This window comes from Pagrus pagrus, assembly GCF_965226575.1.
Source record: "Pagrus pagrus genome assembly, chromosome: 21".
NCBI classification, from domain to species: domain Eukaryota; kingdom Metazoa; phylum Chordata; class Actinopteri; order Spariformes; family Sparidae; genus Pagrus; species Pagrus pagrus.
Window position 1 is genome coordinate 17544775 of NC_140208.1, and position 21382 is coordinate 17566156.

General features: G+C 41.7%; 1 protein-coding gene across 1 annotated transcript in view; it reads right to left on the reverse strand.

The window, feature by feature from the left end:
* Window positions 1-21382, reverse strand: part of snx29 (sorting nexin 29) — a 145959-nt gene that overhangs the window by 39337 nt on the left and 85240 nt on the right. Inside the window, exons 16-18 of the mRNA XM_084342164.1 lie at window positions 17534-17650; window positions 16146-16201; window positions 15662-15743 (exon numbers count right to left, since the gene is read on the reverse strand). Of these exons, the coding sequence (XP_084198290.1) occupies window positions 15662-15743; window positions 16146-16201; window positions 17534-17650 (255 nt within the window). The remainder of the gene's footprint in view (window positions 1-15661; window positions 15744-16145; window positions 16202-17533; window positions 17651-21382) is intronic.

Below are 21382 nucleotides of genomic sequence, written 5' to 3' on the forward strand. Positions count from 1 at the left end.
AAGGGCAAGAAAAGTGAGAGGAACGAGAAGAAAATGGAGGTGCATGGACAGAAAATACGCAGTCCTTTAATGATTATGCTTGCTTCTAAAATATGTCTAACTACACCCATGTGTAACCTCACGTGCTGCGCACAGCCACAGTTACCACCAACACTATGGAGGCAAGCACAACAATTGCTGCTGCTCTCCTGTTTGTCATAAGCTTTGCCAACAGGAACTACACACAAGGCGCAAACAAAAGAATCGCCAAACGCAACATTTGTGGAATAAAGAGGATGCTGGATCGACCACATCAAACTTTATCAGGCACCTGAAAACACACCCGGATAGGTCAGTCACTTGGTCATGTAAAGGTTAACCTCAGCACGACTAGCAAACATGTTAAGCTCAGCATGTTAAGCTCAGCATGTTAAGCTCAGCATGTTAAGCTCAGCATCGGCTATCTAAAGTTACATTAGCATGCTACTTGCTTTGTAGCTGAGGGAGGTTCACTTGATTAGATTGGTGTGTTGTGGATTGGCGGGTTGACTTGGACATCTCTGTTGTCTGTCTGTCTATGTATTGAGTAATAAAGTAATTGATATGAGTCATTAGGTTAATCGACTACTCAAAAAAAAGAATAATTCAATTGATCAGTAAAAAGTCATCGTTAGGTGCAGACCTAGATCATGTCCAGAGAGGCTTAGGGTTGACCGTCTCTGCCGATGTCGCTGGTTATCTCGGACGAGGCATCAGCTAATTCAAGCTTTAATGATAACGTTTTGACAACACCATGCAGAGTCGAGTGTGAAGCAGTTTGGACGGGCGGCTGTTGAGAAAGCTGCAAGCCGATCCGAACAGGCACGTTTTGAACAAACACAGCACTGGTGTATGATTAGAAATGAATGACTGATTGAAGTCCACAAAGAAATCAACAAGCAAAACAACTTCTAGCATCATTGTGGCAGCATGATGAAGCAACGGGTGGCAAAATAATAAGAACGTTGTTCTGTTGCTCAGTGGAAGCCGATGAAAGCCACAGAGCTGTTACACCAAACACCAAAGACTACTGTGTCCTTTTGATTAACTTGATTCATGGATTCTGCGACAATGCAGGAAACATAACAGCCCCTCTCCTTCTTCGCACATCGATATAACTACTCCCCATCTTCAAATAAAAGCCAAGATATTTATTTTGGCAGATAAAATAAAGGTGTTCACCTTTAGTGTGTCCTACATCCTCTGTCTCTGTTTGGGGGAGGTTGCTGAGGTTTATGAGGTAGAGGTGAGCTCTTAAATGCAGAGGCAAAAAAAAAAGGGCTTTCCCTCAAATCTGCCTCACCAATTACCTTAACCTTGACTTGTGTCCTACGGCAAGAAGATTCACCAGGAAGAAGAAACCGATGGTAAATAAGGAGTTAGAAGTCCAAGTCACCCTTGTATGTTGGGAAAATAGTCCTAGAATTGGGAATATGTGGTGCATACACTTTTGTGCTGCTGACATTAGTTTGTGAAATATGAACTAAAGTAGCTTTTCATTAAAATGTAATAACTGAAACTAAAAGAGAGTGACAAGGGAGGGATTTCACAAACTACCCAAGCCTCTCCTGTCTTAAAATCTTCTCTTAGAATGGGAAAGTGAAATATCACTAAAATATTCTGTATTCTTTTTTATTGTTAGAATTGAAGAAATGTCACATCGCTCTGCAAGTCTTGGCAAACAACACCGCACCTGTAACCAATCCCTGAGTGCATACTGGTGTTTTTGAAAGACTTTTTTGAATTTGAGTTTTGTTGAAAAGAACATTGCCGGGCGGAAAACTGCATGTACTTCTGCAGCATAATAACAAGGCAAAAACAGTTGTTGTTTGAAATGCATGTGTTTAAGAAAATAATGCAAAAACCTCATGGAAAAAGATGTCAGCACATAAGCTACTTAACTACAGTTACTAACACTGACCACAAACACACGTCATATTAGACTGAATACATCAATCAAGGCATTTCTTTGCCCTAACAGTACTTAAGCAATTGGCACCTGGACTTGCACCACATTAATTAATCAACTAAACTATAAGGAACTGCAAATCATCTGTACCAAACTTTAAAAAATCATGACAACCACAGATAAACAGTATTGTATTTATAGCTGCAAGAACTGCTATGGCCTCTTGAGGGCAGCAGACAAACTGTCAACACACCGTTTTAATATTATCACCTCTAAAGTTGATAAGGTGAACTGTCCACTATTCACTTTTAGTTCTGTTTTGGTCTCCACCAACAAGGAAAATATCTGGCGTTTTTGTTGCTAAATGCTCCACCATGTTCCCCAATGAGGGGCTAACTTTCTGTCAAGTCATATAGACGTAGAACATTTGATTTTCTAGTGTTATCGTTTCACTCCATTCTGTTTGAACAGCAACTGAAAAGACAGTGGACAGTGACAATTTTGAGGGTCATCATACCAGCTTTCAAGGCAAAACAATATATCTGAAAACCCATTAGCTAGCATTGGCATTCAACCAAGCTTATATATAATATTTTATTATATGTAGTGCATTTCACTGCCAGGCTTATATAAATGTGTCCTAGATGTGCATTGATATTTTGGAATTATTGTACACCTTTCTCATTGCACAGCATAACACTATGAAACAGTAATGTTAGCTAGGAAGTAGTTGGATGCTAATGATAGCTCTTGTCTAAAAAGAAGCTAATGGGTTATCAAATATGTTGTTTAACGGTGAAACGTGCTCAATGATTTTCACTATCTACTGGCTTTTCACTTGCTGATCAATGGAGAAGCGGTGAATTGCTATCAGATTCCCAGTGTTTACTGGACATGCAACCTGGAACATGGTCGTACGACATTTGAGCAGCAGCTTTACAGCAGCTTTAAAATAACATGAGCCAAGAATAAAGAAGCAGGGTCCTCTGTGACCTTTTGAATTTTTTTATAATCATGATAATCACATATTAACTATCTTGTCAAAGACAAAAAGTAATAAAGGAAAAGACATACTGTACTGGACAAATCCAACGGCCCACATGTGAGGCAGTGTTTTCGTGATGAGTAACTGCAAAGTTAATGAAGATTATTCTATCTATTGCCTCAACCAAATAGCAGAAGAGGGATATATAAAGTAAGGTCTGTGAATAAGTCTCAACGCTGGTGGTAAGAACGTATTCAGGACCAATGGGCATGCTGGACAAAGATTGAATCCCACCAATGTAAAATACAGCTTTGAAGGCCCATCTGTAAAAACAGCTTTCTTTTTTTCTTCTCTTCCTCACACACAACAGCCATCAATACCCCAGACACTGTAAGCTTTTTATCACTTGAGGACTCAGCACAAGTTCTTTAAGACCCGCGGGTGGTAACCAGATATGAGCACTCAACGTCTAAGTTGGAGGCTACCTTGGAAAAACTATCCGACGCCGCAGCGGGGGGAAAGGGGGACAAGCAGCAGTTCTTATCTCCGTCTTTCATCGCAATTGCTTCCCTCATTCTGTTCTCTTCATCTCCCACTCCCTTCTCCTGTCAGCTCCCTCCCTCCCATTCCTCCTCCTCCTCCTCGTGTGTCCTCCCTTAAACACTTGACTAAAAACTCAGCCACAGTGGGGGACTCTTCCTCTCTCCCCCTCTTTCATGTGAATGAATGAGTCACTGACAAGTCCTGAAAATTGGCTTTTAGCATAGTAAGGTACACAGTAAAGCCAGCGAGCAAATGATTGAAGGTGAGGGCGGGGAGTGGAGCATGTAGAGCAAAGTAGACCTGAATGAGGCTGCAAGAAAGAGAGGAGGGCAAAGAGGAGTGATGGGGAAAATGAAGCATGAGCGGGAGAGGCAGACAATTAGAGACGCAAACAAAATGGGTAAATATAAATTGGGAGTAACAAGGGAGAGGGAGCAGAGAGAGCAGAGCGGGGAGAGGAGGGGAGGATGACTGACGAATTATGTTCCAACACAAGATCTAATCACATGTCTTGAGGCTAAAGCAGAGATCATCACTCTGCCTTCTGACTCCCTCGAAGGGACAACGCCGTCACCGGCCAAATACTGATTCCGCAACCCTATCCCCGCCGCAGGGTGAGAACAAAGTCCCCACCCCACCCCTCACATCCTATTTCCACCTGTTAACCACTCACCTTTGAAGTTTTTATTGGAGGGCAGTTCACTTGATGAAGTGACACAGCAGGACTTCACATCCGCTCTGGCTGCTGGGCGCCCATCAAGAGACCACATAGCTCAAAGTGTTTCTGTGCTAAGTTAAAAATCCAGATGATGTACACGGTGGACAAAAAGACGCAGCATGATGAAACAAGCTGCAGCTCCTATCAGTAGAGTCACACCCGAACTCAATATACAGGTTTGAGGGAAGGTGCAGAAAAATAAAAAAAACCTCCTGGACACCATTGCTCCAAATGATGGGCTGCTTAGGGATTCAGAGACTTGTAATGCAGGATTTTGTTGTGGCTGTGTTAGGAAGTTGTCGTTATATGGTAATTTTAGAGGTTGTATATGTGGTGCAATGCAGTCCAACACTACAAACTACAGTATGGCAAAATAGGGCTTGGCACAATATGGTAAAAAGACAATGGGAATTTCTAATGATTAGAGAATAATGGGAATGATCATTGTTGCCTAATTTTATGACTAGCATTTCTAATTTAGGTTGAATAAAGTTTAAATTTGTTTTAATTCAACATTATTTGATACAGCTCAATAAGACCTTTGATTTTTTTTTACAGTTCCAACGACATAATTTTCTCATTATAAAGACACACATTTCACAGTTAAAACATATTTTTTCTTATTATAATGACTCACTATGTTTCTCATGCCAAATTCTTTTTTACAAGAAACTTTCTTTGTTATGACAAAATATGAATTTATCTTTGTTAAATCACAGCACACTCTCATTAAAACTAACATATAACATCATCACCTGATAAACTGGTTTATTATTATAACCACAGACTTCCATTTGTTCGAAAAGAAAAACATCCAGTCAATGCCTAAAAAGTGGAGGGCTGGAAACATTTGTAATGACTAATTTATATGGGTCGATTAAGTTTCATTTAATGCTTGAGGTGAGACACAGCCAGAGTATTCATTTATCCATCCATCCATCCCTTAAAATCCTTAAACTACAACCACTGATCATGTACTGGGCTGTGGGAGGCTGAAACCTAGCCTGATGACAGTGTCACCCACTGTGAGCCTTGTTCAGCCTGTAGAGACTGTGTACAGGTCACGAGTCTCACAAGGCTGACAAACATCGTAGACGGACAGTATTCACAGCAAGTGATTCTGCACTAGCAATTTTCATAAGGGTTACTGGTCATCATGAATATATTTTTGTTCACATTACAAGCCATATGTAAAATGAACATAAACATGCAGGTAATAAAACAATGCGTTATTATTAGGGTAACAATCAAATCGGATTCAGACGTATCTCAATCATAAAAGGCTTCTTAATGTTTTGAATTCATGGAAAAGAAGATTATCAGCTGATATGTTATCATTTTTCGCAGAATATTGTGATGTCATAGTGCATTTAAACTCTGACCTTGTGATTATGAGATGTCACAACTTTATCATTTTATCCTATTAGACATTTATTTGACAAACTTTATCCTGATTATGTAATGAATTCTTGAGTAATGTCAAACGTGTGTTTTGTGAGGTCACAGTGACTGTGCCACCAAATTCTTATCAGTCCATCCTCGAGTCATAGTGGACATTTGTACCAAATTGAAGAAATTCCCTCAATGCGTTACTGAGATATCATGTTCACAAGAATGGGACTGATGAAAGGACAAACAAATAGATAGATAGATAGATGGATGGAAACCCGAAAACATTATGCCCATTGCCACGGCTGTTGCTGGAGCCAAGGCATAACAAAAAATCCAGTTTCATTTTGGATTTAGTGAAGAGGTGAAATGAAGGTTTATTGTATTGTGTTGCATTATACTGTACAGGTGTTGCTATTATTGTGTCCTCCCCCTCTAGCCAATGGATCAAAATTTCGAGCCCTGCCACTGCCAACACATGCCCATCAACAGTTGTGCAGCTTGTTAAAGTGCCATTGAACGAGACACCGAACCACAACCTCCCTATTGTGAATCACTCTGAATAAGAGCACTGACTTAAGTGCCTAAAATGGAAATGTAATGTAAATTACGCTGATGCATGAAGTTGATGCGGTGCCCGTGCTGCAGTGTGAAAACAGGAGTAGAAGCGGCCTCTGTGCCTTCCCGAGGGTGTTTAATCTCTGACTGATGGAAGTAAGACCAAAGACAACGATCGTAATTATCATCATCATCATCATTGTAAAACATTCATCATTACCATCATCAACGTAATACTTATCTCCCTCTGTCACCATCCAGCCATTATCATAACCATTATCACTCACGTGCACGTCCGCACACTAACGCAGGACCGCCGGCATTACAAGCATTTAAAAAAGGAACATCTATAAATGCAACACGCACGCACTCAAAAGTTCATATTAATACATATGGATGTATTATCTCATCACCATGCGGTCGGAGCCTCTGGCTAATCAGAGCGACTTGCACCGAGCAGGCCTGGATGTAAAGCTCTCCACCTCAGCGGCCACAAGTCTCTCAAGCTACCTCGGCTTTACGCAATGGCTAATATAGAAATTAAAGGTGCCAATACATTTCCCATATTGCATTTCTCTGGGGGCCTACAGACCATTGCAGGCAGCGGTGCACACTTCTGAAAGAGTGTCAGCGAGGACGTCTCAATTATTCATTGAGTGGCTGATTTATGTGGTTTCATACGGTGCATATTAAAGGCTTTGGGAGGCACGGGGAAGAGGAAGATGGTTTATGTAACTGCTATTAATTGGGGCCCTCTATCACTCTTTCTCCCAGAGTACACACAAACAGCCACCGATAAAGGTATTGTTCTATGCATGAAGACGCGCATATGCAGAAAAGGTAAAACAAAGGCACTTTTGAAAAATGCAGTGGACGCGAGCGCTCTTTACCCACAGTATCTCTTAAACTTGGTGTATAGAAGTAGAACAAAGGTGTGAAGGACAGACAGAGGAAAGGAATGAGAAAGAGAAAAGTGAGAGTTGACATTATCCAGCCTCATTAGCATAATCAAAACAGTGAGAAGTTTGCAGTGAGCCCCCCTGACTTTGTGTGGAAACTATAGGCTCAGCTTTTTGCTGATCAAAGAGAATTGCTCATTTGGAATATATGCACATATATCTATTAAATGTATATGTAAAACAGCCTGTGAGTCGGGGATCAGAAGTTCTCAACATTAGCGTGCAGCTATTTGTATATACTGTAATATACATACTCTTCATTCACACTGCATGCCATTGGTGCTTGGGATTTAGATGCCTGCGTGTGCATGGATGGATGCACAAGTACATGCAGATTTGAACAAAATAGGTTTTTGCGGCGAGCGGTCCCTCATTTTCCCCCCGTGGATAAAATACACACAGGAGAAAAAGACGAAAAAAGAAAAAGTGTTAGTCTTATCGGGGGAAGTGGCGTGAGGATACATTTGTGATTCATTGTTGTTGTCAAACTGCAGTGGAAGGGGGAGCGTCCCACCCATTATTGCCTTGAAACTCATCATGAGGAGCAACCCTCCTGAACCCGTCTATGAATGGAAAGTGATTGGGAGAAGACTGACAAAAGAGTGGGAGAGAGGGCGTACAAGACAGGAAAGACGAGACTGATTAACAAAAAGAAGAACATGAGGCAGATAATAGAGAAAAGTAGAGTAAAGGGGAAGGAAGGGGAGAAAGGCGGAGAGATGGATGATGAGAGGCCGAATCCATGAAAGAGGCAATAAACACGGCGAGCTTATTGGGCTAAAACTCTTAAATAACCTTTAGCGCCATTGCTAGCTGAACATTAAGAAGAAAAAGATGAAGATGACTGATTATGTGTTGGGTGTTAAAGGTTCTGCCCCAACATCACTGGCATGTAAGCAATGTACATGTGTGTCTGGAGGGGATGAGTAGCTACTAATAAGGTCTTTTAAGCTCCTGCTATCCCAGCTTTGCCCTCTTTTGTCGTAAACTGAGGTGTGAAGATGTTTCTCTGTGAACTTTTATTAACTCTGCCCTAATTCAGCAGAGTGAAACTGCATTTACTACATGCGACTTGTGAAATTATCCAGACGCCCAATCAGAGCGTACAACTCCAGATTAGTCAACAAGGAGACACAATTATATTTGTCTCTTCTTTGTCAGCAAACAAAACTTTATCAAAGCTCGGCGGCGTCAGCTGCTATACAAAGAGTATATCCCTCCCGCTGCTGCAGCACTGCAGGTATGACACCCAGTAATCAACGACCTGAAAGCTACCATCAGACGGCAGCACAGCAGTCAGCTTCTCAGCAGGACCACCCCAGAGTGTCTGACAAGAGAAATGTAAAGTACTCTGAGCTAAATGGGTTGATTCAGAGTTAAAGCTTTTATGTTGGATATAAACATGAGGGAACTTTAGCAACAATCCCAGAACTTAAAGGTCTCATACTGTAGAAAGTTAGATTTCTGTCTTTTTTCAGAATAAAGCAAGTCTAGGTACCCAAATAAATACAGTGAAAGTATCAAAACGCTCGCAGCCCATGTGCAGAAACAACCATCAGACGAGCCATCAGGACTTCTGTATGGTTGTGCTGTCACAACTACACAGTCACCGTCCTGGGCAACGGCCCCAGAAAAGCCACATTTCACTTCTCACGTGACAAGGAGAGTGGAATGATGGCAAAGGATTTGTTGTCAAAGCAAACAGCAAAAGCAGCTATTTGGCAATATTTTGGATTCAAACCCAATGCTAATAAGGAATCTGATCACGTCAATGAGAGAGAAGGAGTCAGTTACCTTACTGAGAAGTTGGAGGTGTGCAGCCTGTTGCCTGCAGCTCTTATTTGAAACTGATCTGCTGTCAACAAATGCTAAAAAAGACTGTTGTTCTGCTCTGTAAATGCATTTTTGATGAACGATAGCGTTAAGTGCTAAATTCACTGAACACATCGCAATTCCTGCAACTGCGTCACCCTACTTCATGATAAAAGTCAACTCACATTTCGGCAGTTGAATGCTTTTAATGTGAAGTCTGCATTACTTACTTTACTGCATACAGTAAATCAACACAGTGCTCCACAGGACATCTTTTCTCATAAAAAAACCTGGTTGTTAGTTGGTGGAAAATTTCCTCACTGCTGCAGCCTTAATATGAAGTAAAGAAGAGTTAATTGGATATCTAAACCTTAGAGAAAAGTGCCCATGAAGACAGGTACAGTAAGTCAAGGTTCAGCAGTCTAGATGTGCCAAATAAGCTTTTCATTAAAAACCCAAAAAGTCGATCTCACGGTGGTGCTAAAAGAAAAGGCAAAGGCAAAGAAAACATCATGTGGGAACAACGAATGTCTGTACAAGTGTATTTTGTGCTGATCTTAGCAAGTAGAAGTTGTGCTATTTCACTGGAAAAGTGTAAACAGTGACCTGCTAGCAGCACTAAAAGGTATCAGGAAAGTACTGGACCTATCCTGTAGCTACCAGAACTCTCTGTACAAATTCTCATGACAAACCATTTAACAGTTGCTGAAATATTTCAGTCTGGATCAAAGTGGAGCCAACTGATGTTGCCATCCCTACATCCACATACCTCTCCTGTAGTTCATGGCTCTCGTTCCCAGAGTGACCTTTAGCTGACTGGCTTATTGCACACACAAATCCACACATCTTCAGATCCTGATAACATACAACAAGCCAGCACCTCATTTATTGAGAAATGAAAGAGTTCTTCATCAGCTTCTGACTGATGCTCTTTTCACAGCACAATGCCAGCCTAAAATACACAGGTGATGAAAACACAGACACCGCACACACCAAATGACTCCTCATGTTCGTTGTCGGCGTGAAAACGATTCTTCCTTCCCTCCTCTCATGATAGCCTCTATTGTTGGTATTGTGTGGGAGGGAGACACTGATTTGCTGCGGCCGGTATAATTCTTTCATTATGAGTTCAGAAGGGAAAAAGAGGCACAGCGAGGGATGGAGCAACGGAGGGATGAAGGCCCAGAGGGACGTCGTGCCACAAAGAGCAAAACCTCACTGATAATGGAGCAAATCAATCAGTCTCTTGCTTTCCATCTCTGTCTGTCTCTCGTCATCCATCCACAGGCCTTACTGAGCTTTGGAGCTTGGAGAGAAAAGTAGCTCTGAGCAAATGCAAAGAGAGAAAATGGAGTACAAGCCGTTTAAGCGGCGCCATAATGCCATGCAATCTGGCAGAGGGAGGGCGATGGAAAGGGAGGCTGAAAAAGACGTGCAGAGAGAATGGAGGGATGACACAGTGACACAGGAGGGGAAGAGAAGACAGAAAGAAGCAGGCATTTAGAGACACATTATGAGAGGTGGTGGTTAGATCAGGCCATCTTCCTCTTTGGGTGAGTTAAGCAGCAGTGTAGAGCTGTTAGCGTGCTTATTTTCAACCACAAGGTTGCTGTGACCTAACTTAGGCTCCAGCTTCGAAAAATCCCACTCACTCTCACTCTGCCTCCCAAAACCCTCTCTAGCTTCAGCTATGGCTCATTGCTCTCATCATTGGTTCAATTTTGTAGTCATATGTGTGTGCGTGTGTGTGTGTGTGTGCGTGCCTGCGTGCATGCCTGTGTCAGAATGAGAAAAATACTGAGAAAAAAGTCCATGCACCCGCTTGAGGGTATTTTAAAGAGACCCCTGCCTTCTCCCTCATGATACTCTCCGGTCTTTAAGAGTGTTGGCTCGGTGCTCAATCACCATAACCACCTCACCTTAACAACAATGACTCCAGTCACCTTGGCCATCCATTAGCCTGTCTAAGAACAAAAGCTGTTCCATAGGGAGCCATTAGACGAATATAGCTCTGGGAAGGGAAGTATCCAATACACCAGATGGGCTTCGCTTTATATCCGCTCCAGGGCTGGACAGCAGTCTCACAGAGACCGTTGTCGAGGGGGAGAAATTAGGCTAAATCGGTGCAACACATGGAAAATGTTCAGGTTCGATGCTGGACTCCATCCATGAATGTGGAACTGCAGGTGGACACTGATTATTGCCCAAAGCATGGCAGATATCCACACACTCCACACAATAGTTTGGATCAAACAATTATCATCTTTAATTAATTTGAAACGTGTGGGATTTCCTCAGGTAAACCATTACACTATCCATCCACTCTAAAGAAGATATCGACTTCTTTTATTGTTTGTTGATGGGAAATTTGTACCTTCATGCTCCAGTTTGTGCCTCTCAGATATTACCAATTCTGTACATCTGAGTCACAAAGTTAAAGGGTAACTCCGCTCATTTTACACATTAAAGTGTGTTTACAGGTCTTGAGGAGTACTACTGCATATGTAGAAAAAGTAGCATGGCATGAAGCCAATAGTGGCTCCAGTGGAAGCTGCATGTAATCTGATGAACTGCCTCCTGTGATGTCACTCAGTGGCTAAGTTGTATTGTGGGTAATGTAGGCACCACATTTTTCCACAATACAATATGTCCCTGCTCCTTCTGTAAAACTGAATATTGAAATATTAAGATTATATAACCTTCGTTTTGCATAAAAATGTTTAAAGGTGCAATATGTAAGAGTAACATTATCAACAGACTTTTAAGATAAACAGTTTTGACATAACGTTATGGCACAGATCCCTGCCAGCATTCCCCACTGGGTCCACTCCATCCCGGGCATGAAAACCTACTCCTCCTGACAATCCTAACCCCCTGTGAAATGTACAAAATGTAAAATGCAAGTCTTCAAAAACAATCCAAGCATGCATCTGAAATAGCCAATGCATTACAACCAACAGGTCTTCACCAGGGTCATTGTCAGCAGTAATTTGCAGACTTGTATTGCATTAAACCAATAAGATGTCAATGTGCAAGCATATTGGTCAAAAACGAGGAAGTGATAAATCTTCAATACAAGGTAGAGGGGAGGAGGTGGGAAGAGAACGGATGAGAGAAGATTTTTAATCATTTTTTAATCTTGGTTCACTTTGCAGAAGGTGAGCAGGAACATATATTTGGATAAGGGCAAAGAGGCACAACATGTTAAAGTTATTCATCAAAATGCAGGTGAAATATTTTTGCGTCTTTAGAGAAGTGTGTGGAACTGCCTTCGGGTAAGTATTGTTAAGTGATCAAAGATCAGAGGGTATTATTTACTCAGAACATCAGATGCTTAGCTCAACTCAAGCGTAATGGTACTTCAAGAGAGGCACAAACTAGGGCTGTTCAGCAATATGCAGTGATAGTGCCACATCACTCTGTAATGAATCCTCCAAAACCGTGCTTTTGTGACAGTACCATTACAATCCACTCACCTTTAAGTCCTCCTGCATAAATAAACTCCCAAATTGTAGGTAACAAGTCACTTTCCAAACACTGTGCTGCAATTTCAAAGTAAGCTGCTTCCCACATGAGCATTTTACCGCTGCCAATGCCAGAAAATTCGAAATCATTTTCATCACACATTTTGAGAAACGAACAGATATTTTTATCAAAGCATCTGCTTTTCAATACACTTAACCAAAGTTCCAAGCAGGCGTGTTTAAAGATTTAAGAGACACGAACAAGTGGAATTAAAACAACGCATCTCATTTGCCACTGACAAGCTTCTGCCGTGTCGGGAGGATGTTGATAATATCACACAAAAAGGTGTCAGGGAGCTCACAGCTCGAACCCCGAGTTGTGAATTTACATCTATTATTTATAAGCTGAGCCGGGCTGAGCTCCGTGGTCAGCCAGTCCTGACTATCAGTTAGAGCTGAGGATGTGTCACCTGTCTCTTCCAGTCCCATATGGTTTCCCCTGACTAACGTTACAGCTGTACCTCCGGCTACAGAGCAGATAACAGCACAGTGTTTGTGTGTTTGTGTGTGTGTGTGATATTCTGTCTCACAAGTGGTTCTGTACAGCATGAAGAAGTGTGTCTACTGTACCTGCTCTTGCACATATTTCTGTGTGTGTGTGTGTGTGTGTGTGTGTGTTTGTGTGTATCTGTATGTGCGTATTCCACCCAGTGACCATTATATTTGTGTCTGTACAACTATGGACATGTGTGTTTATTCATGTGTGTTAGTGCGACAGGCTGTCTGCATGTGTGCCACTCTGTCAGTCTCACAAAACTGAACCAGGGGACTCAATGTCTGAGAGTGTGTGTGTGTGTGTGTGTGTGTGTGTGTGTGTGTGTGTGTGTGTGTGTGTGTGTGTGTGTGTGTGCTTGCTTCTGTCTCACAGGGGGGAACCGGTGGACGGCTGCAGCGAGAGAGCTGAGGTGTAACTACTTGTTAATGTGACAGACACAGCAAAACAGTCACAGAGGGAATGAGCCGCCATTGTCTACTTTGCTCGATAACTTGACAGATAGAAGAAAAAGCAGCAGTTCAGTTTATTAAGCCGCTCTTGAGTTCAGTTCCCAACACACCTGACTTAGATAACTGCCTGGCGCAGAGTTCAAGAACCACTATTTTGATTAAGTGCAGCTGTGCCGTAAATGCCAATGATAGAACTTGACTACAAACTTAGAAATGGCTCGGCTTGTAGTGGGAAGTGCCGTCACTATTTTGGGATTGACTTTGGTCTAGAAAGGTTTCGGAGAGATGCCAATCAGTGATAAGGGACACGGCTATGATGGAGGGGTGACAACACAATAAAGACACTGTCACTTTAAACTTCTTTTTCTGTGATAAAGATCAGTGAAAAAGAGGCTTAAACATACTATCTTTCCTTTTGGCTCTTAGAAATGGCTTTATGTTCGAGAAGACAACTCTTTTCTCAGTTGAAAAGTCTTCTTTTTTCACATGATAGGAGGCATACAGTATATTTTAGCCAGTTTTCGGAAAACAAGACATCAGGGCAGTCCACACCAAGAACGATCACTACAGTATAGCAATAGCTATAAAAACAACGATGTGAGCACCCACACTGATGAATGATAACGTTCTGGAAAAAGTGGTGCCGAGCACTCACTGTGTGTTCCAACTGTGTCTGCAGCTTAGGAAAATGGATATTTATGACCCGTCACTGCTGTATGTTGTATAGAGAGACAAAAGAAGAAAACCCCCAGAAGGATATGGTTTATGAAATTCTTCACAGATGTGAATCCAATACTCTGTTAGGATGGTTGTTGTCTTTTGAAGACAATTTTGTATTCATACTTTTGGCTGAGTTAACATCAATTATCCTGCAATCATTTTAAAAGACATCAAAGCAAACTTCAGAGACCCCATCAGCACCAAAGATCGTTTGGCGGTATGTCTCGGGTAAAATGTTTTTTGTGAAATTTGCAGCCTAATATAGGTTATTTATGCATTTACTAAGTTGGATAAATATCCAAGACTGAGCTGTTGGAGTAGACCATCTAAAAAGTGTCTCCTAAATGCCATCAATTAGCTTACACAAAAGAAGTAGGCTACAGTTAGAAATCAATATCATAAGCACTTCTGCAACATCATTCATCAAATCGCCCTGAAAGTGATCCCAACATTATCGTTTCCCGCTGTGGTTGTCGTTATAGTTGTGGTGTGGATACTTAAGGTAGAAAGATTTTTAAAACAATCTCTTTATAATTATTGTTATAGTTAATATTCTTGGTGTGGCCCTTAAGAGTCAAAAGCTATGCTAGCAGCTTGAGCTAAATGCTAGCATTAGCATTGTAACATGAAAAAAAAGTTAAAAATAGTAAAGAGTTAATATTTTACACAAACATAATACCCAACCATGTTCATCATCATACTTTAGTGTGGTAGCATGCTAGCATTTGCTAATAAGCACTAAAAACAGAGTAACGCTGAAGATGATGGAACTGCCATTAACTCTGCAGGTAATTGGTATTGGACGAATTACACATTTGACCTGATGATGGCGCTGAAGGACAGAGGATCACCAAAGTAGTTACATGTGGAACATAGTTGTCTTCACCAAATTTCAATCAATCATTGGCAATCAATACAACATTTTATGAGGCAATTTACTAAAAACCACACGTTAACCTCATTGAGATGTTGGCTAAATCAAGAAAACATGAAAATCATGATGATTTATCACCTGGGGACCACGGATATCTGCACCAAATTTCACTGCAGTTCATCAAATGTTTGTTGAGATATTTCAGTCCGGACAAAAGTGTTGGAGCTGACAGACTAGCAGACCAACACTGGCATCCCTTGAGCTTCCCCGCTAGCTAGGTTAACAATAGCTGATTTAAAAAAAACACTGGCCAGCAAAGAGTTGAGAGGCACAAAAAGCCTGGAGTGCAACAATGCTAATGAACACTGATTATGAGGCATTCATGCAAACTTGGATTAATGCATAATTATTTCAGAGCTGGCTCATTCGTTTCCTCGCTCCGTGCCTTAATTAACTTGTAACACCATCCCTCTGTTGTTTTGTTAAGTCAAGCAAATTGATCACAAAAAACTTCTCCCTTAACGCTTTATTACTCTTCATTTTCATCAGCTTCTTTATCCTCTAGGGAGGCTATCCCACAAATCGCAACAGCATAGATATGGCCATTTGTTTGTGAGCAATGTGTCCCTTTTGATGACTGTACTAGTTTTGCCTGGTAACCAGAGGACACGACTCAGACAGACAGATATAACAGTCGCTGAATGTACCTGATAGACGTGGTAGGCGTTGGCAGCTCTGCCCTGCAGGAACACAGAGGGGATCCACACGTTGATAAGAGCGCGATGAGCCCTGAGTGACACAAACAACATACCGTCCTCACTACCATCGTCATTATCATCATCATTATCATTATCACTGGCAGCAGCAACATCAACAGTTAGTCAGCAGTATGCTTGGACAGCTACGGCAAATTACAGCTCACTCTGGTAAAACACCTCGAAATCTAATTTGGTCACGATCTGGGAGCGGAACGAATGAATGAATGTATGAAATCAAACAGTGTTTGAGCTTTGCTCCAAGGTAAACCTGAGGAAGAATAACACACACAATTATGCTGGAAGAGCAGATATTTTACAAGGGAAACTCAGAAAGTAGGTAGATATCAATATAAAAAGAGGGAAGGTTGGGGAAGGGGTGAGAGAAAGACTGAGTTAGAGAGTTCTAGAGGGAAAATAAAATAAATATTCTTACGTTTCAAAATCTGACAGGCTGGGATCATCTGACGTCTGGCTTAAATCACCTGGAACCTGGAAAAAAGAGAGAGGGGGAGATTAATTATGAGTAAGAGAGAAACAAAAGAAAGACAGTCATTACACATAGACTACAAACTCATGCACAAATATACACACACTGACACACAGTGTCCTAAATGCAAGTGATCCGCAACAATGGGTAATTATGGAGTAGCTCAACTAATTTGAAGAAATGCTTTAAAAACATACATCTAATACATATTTGTTCTAAAGAGAAAGACTAGATGTCCAAATGAGATTACAAGCTGGTGTGATGGGTATCTGAAATGCCTCTTGATGCACATGAGTGTGGTTTGTGTGTGATGCTGTTTTTGATGAGTATCCTCGGTTAGCAGTGGTTATCCTAATCTGACACCCATTATGTAATTTTTATGTGTGTGCGTCCATCTTCCCTCCATCTCTCTCGTCCAGAGCAGGTCTGTCAGCTTTTCAGCTCTCCCGCAGAGACTATCTAAACCTGGGCCAAGACACAAGGAGGCCACAGCCGAGTCACACACAGACACACAAACAAAACACACACACATAATGAAAGAAACGGAGGACTGAGAGGAGGAGAGACTAGAGACAGTGTGGTACAGAGGCAGGGAGATAGTGACCCGGGTTTGGTCAACTGCAGCAACTCTTGGGAGCTGGAAGCATGCAGCAGGACACACACACATACACACACACACACACAGGGGGTGAGTGGTCCAGCAGAGCAGGGCTGAAGCTGGGGGATAAGAGGTCCTATCTTCAGCCTGGGGCTCCCATCATTGCCACTGTGGACAGTGTGTGTGTGTGTGTGTCTAAACTGCTTCCAGCTCTCCTGAGCATGACCAGATGTTGGCATTATGTGTGTGTGTTTGTTGTTATTGTAGAGGACAACTTTGAGAGTGGTGGGGAAAGTAGTTTGTTTGAAAAAATGGACAGATAGCATTAGCAGTGATAGCTGCCGTGGTAGAACGGGCACCACCCACAGAAAATCAAACTTCATCAACAGAAAAGTAGAAAGACGTGAGCACACACTGTTTGACTGACAGATGATCTCTGGGAACTGCAGTGCAGCAGCGTCAAAGAAAACTGAAAACAGGAGTCTCACAGATGACAACTTCAAGCAAAATGCAGTTAACTGTTATTGGCAGCCATTGACCGGATAGAAAAATGAGCAGAGGACAAAACAAACAGGGCAAAGTGGAGATGAAAATCAAACAAAATCACTAGGAGAGTCAGGGAAATGGCAGGGTGACAGAGATGGGAGGCTGCAGGGAAAAAGAGAAAACCTGCAGAGAAATCAGATGAGAGGGGATATCACTGTGTGTGTGTGTGTGTGTGTGTCCAGTCACTCACCGGTCCTCTCAGGTCAATCAGTTCCTGTCTCATCTGGACAATGAGGTGGTCTTTGGCCATGAGGGAACGGTACAGTCGCTCATTAAACTCTATCAGCTCACCATGCATCTCGGCTACCTGCAGCGCGCACAAGCACAGAGGAACAAAACACACAAAAAGGTACTTCAATCAATCATCCTGAACAACATTATCATTTACAAAACAATGTTAAATAATGGACAACAGAATATCACGTGAACACTTTATGTATAGTGTCAGACCATTAAAAAAAAAAACAACAATTCTCAGCTTCCGTTTAACACACAAAAGGCAGAAGCACTCCAGGTGAAACGTAATGCGTGTTGACAGCAAGACAGATTCTGGGAAAAACAGTCAAACCCCTGACAGAGACGGGAGGCATGGAGGGAGAAATGGGAGAGAGACATAGAGAGAAACAGACAGAGGAGGGGAGAGAGAGAAAGAGTGAGGGGGTGAAACCAGTTCATATCCTAAACAGTCAGACTCCTGCCAGCCTGCTAATCAATTGTCATCAGCTCTAACTAACCTTGACGTGGTGTTATTCACATCTGTGTGTGCGCGCGTGCTCATGCAAATACGGCCGCGCTGTTCTGTGTGTGTGTATACGTGTGCGCCTGTCTGCCTAACCATGCCGGACAGTGTGGACAGGTCTCTGTCAGGAGACTGACAGCTGTGACACACACTGTGCTGTATGGAGGACACCTGCTGTCACAGCCACTTCGGCAGAGCGCTGACAGGTGAGCCGAGTCGCTGCGGCGCCGTTGCTCCAACACCGACCCTAAAACATTAACTTATTCACATTCCATTTAAGAGCCCACATACTGCCATAAAGGAGGAGAGGCTTCTTATGTAATAACAACAACAGCGATGATGAGCATAATAAACTTGATTTATCGCAACACTTCAGACACTGAATGCTTCGCAAAATAGTTTTTTGCCGAAGTAGATTTGCTGGTTTAGATCCAAAATTCAAAGCTGTGACAATAAAGCATGAGAGCCTGGACCCGTGCTAACGTTATAGGTGACAGTTAGGATGACACTGCAACAACAATTGTGTAGCACTTCTGATGTTGTTGGGCATCTGTCTTTGGTGTTACAGTTCCATTTCATCTTTATTTAACCAGGTATGTTCCATCGAGGTCGGTAAGCTCTTTCCCATCAGCTACATATTTTTAAAAAAAATCTATCATAACAACCAGCTTGTGGTTTGAAGCAGTTAGTTCCTGAAGTCTCCATTTGTCGGTGGTGACAAGACTTCAGGAAACTGCTCACGCCAAGAAACAGTCATGGAAACAGGAAACATGAGGCCAATAAAAACCAAAGAGCAAATAATTTAATATGTTAATTAGTGAGCTTTAGAGGTGCTGGCAGGTGGATTTCGTTACCTTCTGGCAGAGCCAGTTTTAATGCTAAGCTAAGCTAACTGGTTGGTAGCTGTGGTCTTTTATTTAACAGACATGCATGGAAGTGGCATCAATCTTCTCATTGTTCTCTCACCAAAAGAGTGAATAAGCTCAGATCACAAAATGTTGAATTATTAATTTGAAACAACACTTATCAATAGTAATAATGAAATAACTTGTCACAAGGTAACTGAATTCAGTCTTTAGTAGTGGCATTGAAGTAGATCCAAACCTTCAGCTGTCACGGCAACCCTCTTTGAAAAATAAAGATCCACCTTTGTTTTGTCGATTTCTGTCAGTAATGCACTGGTTACAAAATCAACAAAGATAAAAAGTTTTTTTTCTCAGTTGGCCCATAACCATTATCGAACACAATATGTAACAAACAGACGATTCATACTAACCCAAAGCAAATACAAGTATGATACAGAAAGCAGGTAGAGCCATGTCAGGTGGAATTCAATTACACTGCATATTATTCAAGAGAAAGATCAGTTCAAAATGTCTGTTCGAACGGTATCTTCAAATGTTTGTGAAACCAAAACTGAATTATGTGTTTTGTAAATATAAAATGGTGTAAGTGTGTTTTTCTGGGTGAAATTAGAAATTACCCGTGACAGTGAAATTATTTCCATACGCTATTTTCTTTGAATCAAATATGTGAGGGCGTATGAAGGATTAAATATAATTTAAGACTGTCAATCAGAGAAAGAGTTACAATTATGAAGAATTATTACATGTATTGAGTGCTGAAATCAAGTTTGCTGTGATTTTTTGTGGGATTGTGATTGATTTATTATTTTGTGTTTACTGAAAGGATGACAATGTTGTTTCTCTTCCTCTTCTCTTCTACTTTGATGTTTATTTGTTGAGATGAGATGGTTTGCTCGTTGTGTTTATTCATACGACTGTATGTGGGGTGGAACGAAAGGGGACTAGCCAGTGCTTGGGCTGGTGCTAGTGGGGGATCCTAATAAAAAGAAGAAAAGAAAGAAACATGCCTCCTCGTTTGACCTCCAACATTTTTTATACACAAATAAAAGCTTACAAATGTTAGTGGGCATGATGGGCAAAATCGAACGTGTTGCATAAAGATCAGTTTACGCGTGAATGTTTGAAAAGATTGAATGGAATGAATTTATTCCAGAGGTAAGGTATTCAGTATAACAGGGGCCCTGATGGCAAAAGAGTTGCGGATTTGCAGTATTCACCACCACAGGAGCACAGATTACACTCGTCAGGAGGTCTGCTGTCTGTTTTCCTTAAATTATGACAGCTTTCACACACTATTGCTAACTTGGGTGGGGATGCTAAAATGTTGCTTCTGGTGTCCTACGATAACACCAACTTGTACTTCCATTGTTAATGTCCATATTTAGGGTTAGGGTCGCAGCGCAGAGGTTCTGGACAGGCAAGGGCGATCACTGCATAAGTTCATGTGTTACATTTGTAGCAACAGACACCAAAAAGCCGGACAGGACAGAGAGAGAACATTAAAACTGGATGGAACGCGTAACTACCATTAATTTTGTGTTCAACAGGCAGAATCAGAGTAACATGACTTTAAGATTGTGACGCATAAAAATGACGGTACACAACCACTTTCACTAAACAATACTAATCAAACCACAGGTAATGATAACAACCACCCTTGTCTACATTATAGCGCTAGTAATTGGACTCTCCTGTCAGCAATCAGTCCCTCTCATCAACACAGCAGCTGCTAGAACGACAAAGTTTTGACAGTCCCAGCTTTGATTTGCCAGTATGTCTGCCTTTGTTTCTTGATATTACTGCAGCTCATCATAGCTCAGAAGTTATGAGGTGAATAACAATGTGTGTATCCTCAGGCAGGCTATTAAATCCCTCCACTGTCAAACACAACCTATAGGCAGTAATCCATCCAACGAGGCTGCAGAAAGTCTGGGAGTTGTGGAAGGCCTTCGGTCGCTGGTGGCAGATTTCAGTGGCAATCATTTTAACACAAAAACTGCAAGTACCTCTTTTTACTTAGGGGTGACATATACTGGAGGAATTTCACTTTGAGGACTACGCATCAAAAATCTTGAAACATGGGAATCATATTGCATGAAACCCTGTGGGCTCCGCTGATCCCCTGCCTTGCCACATTTTATTTTAACCGAATAACAGATATATCAATGTGTTCAGTCGATATCTACATGTCTCTAAACGACTGAGGCTTTTGAAATCTCAGCATCAGACAGAGCCGCAAAGCAATAAAATACAGCCGATGGTAATCTCAGAACGTAAAACACAAACGTCTGCGGCTCAAAAGCGAATCCCCAAACCTGACATCTTAATGTGTCTGTTTGTATCCGAGAAGGGGACACAAACACACACTCCTGAGTCACGTTTAAGCCAGGTCCGACAGACACACGTCGCCTCCTGTCATTTTCAAGTCAGGGGA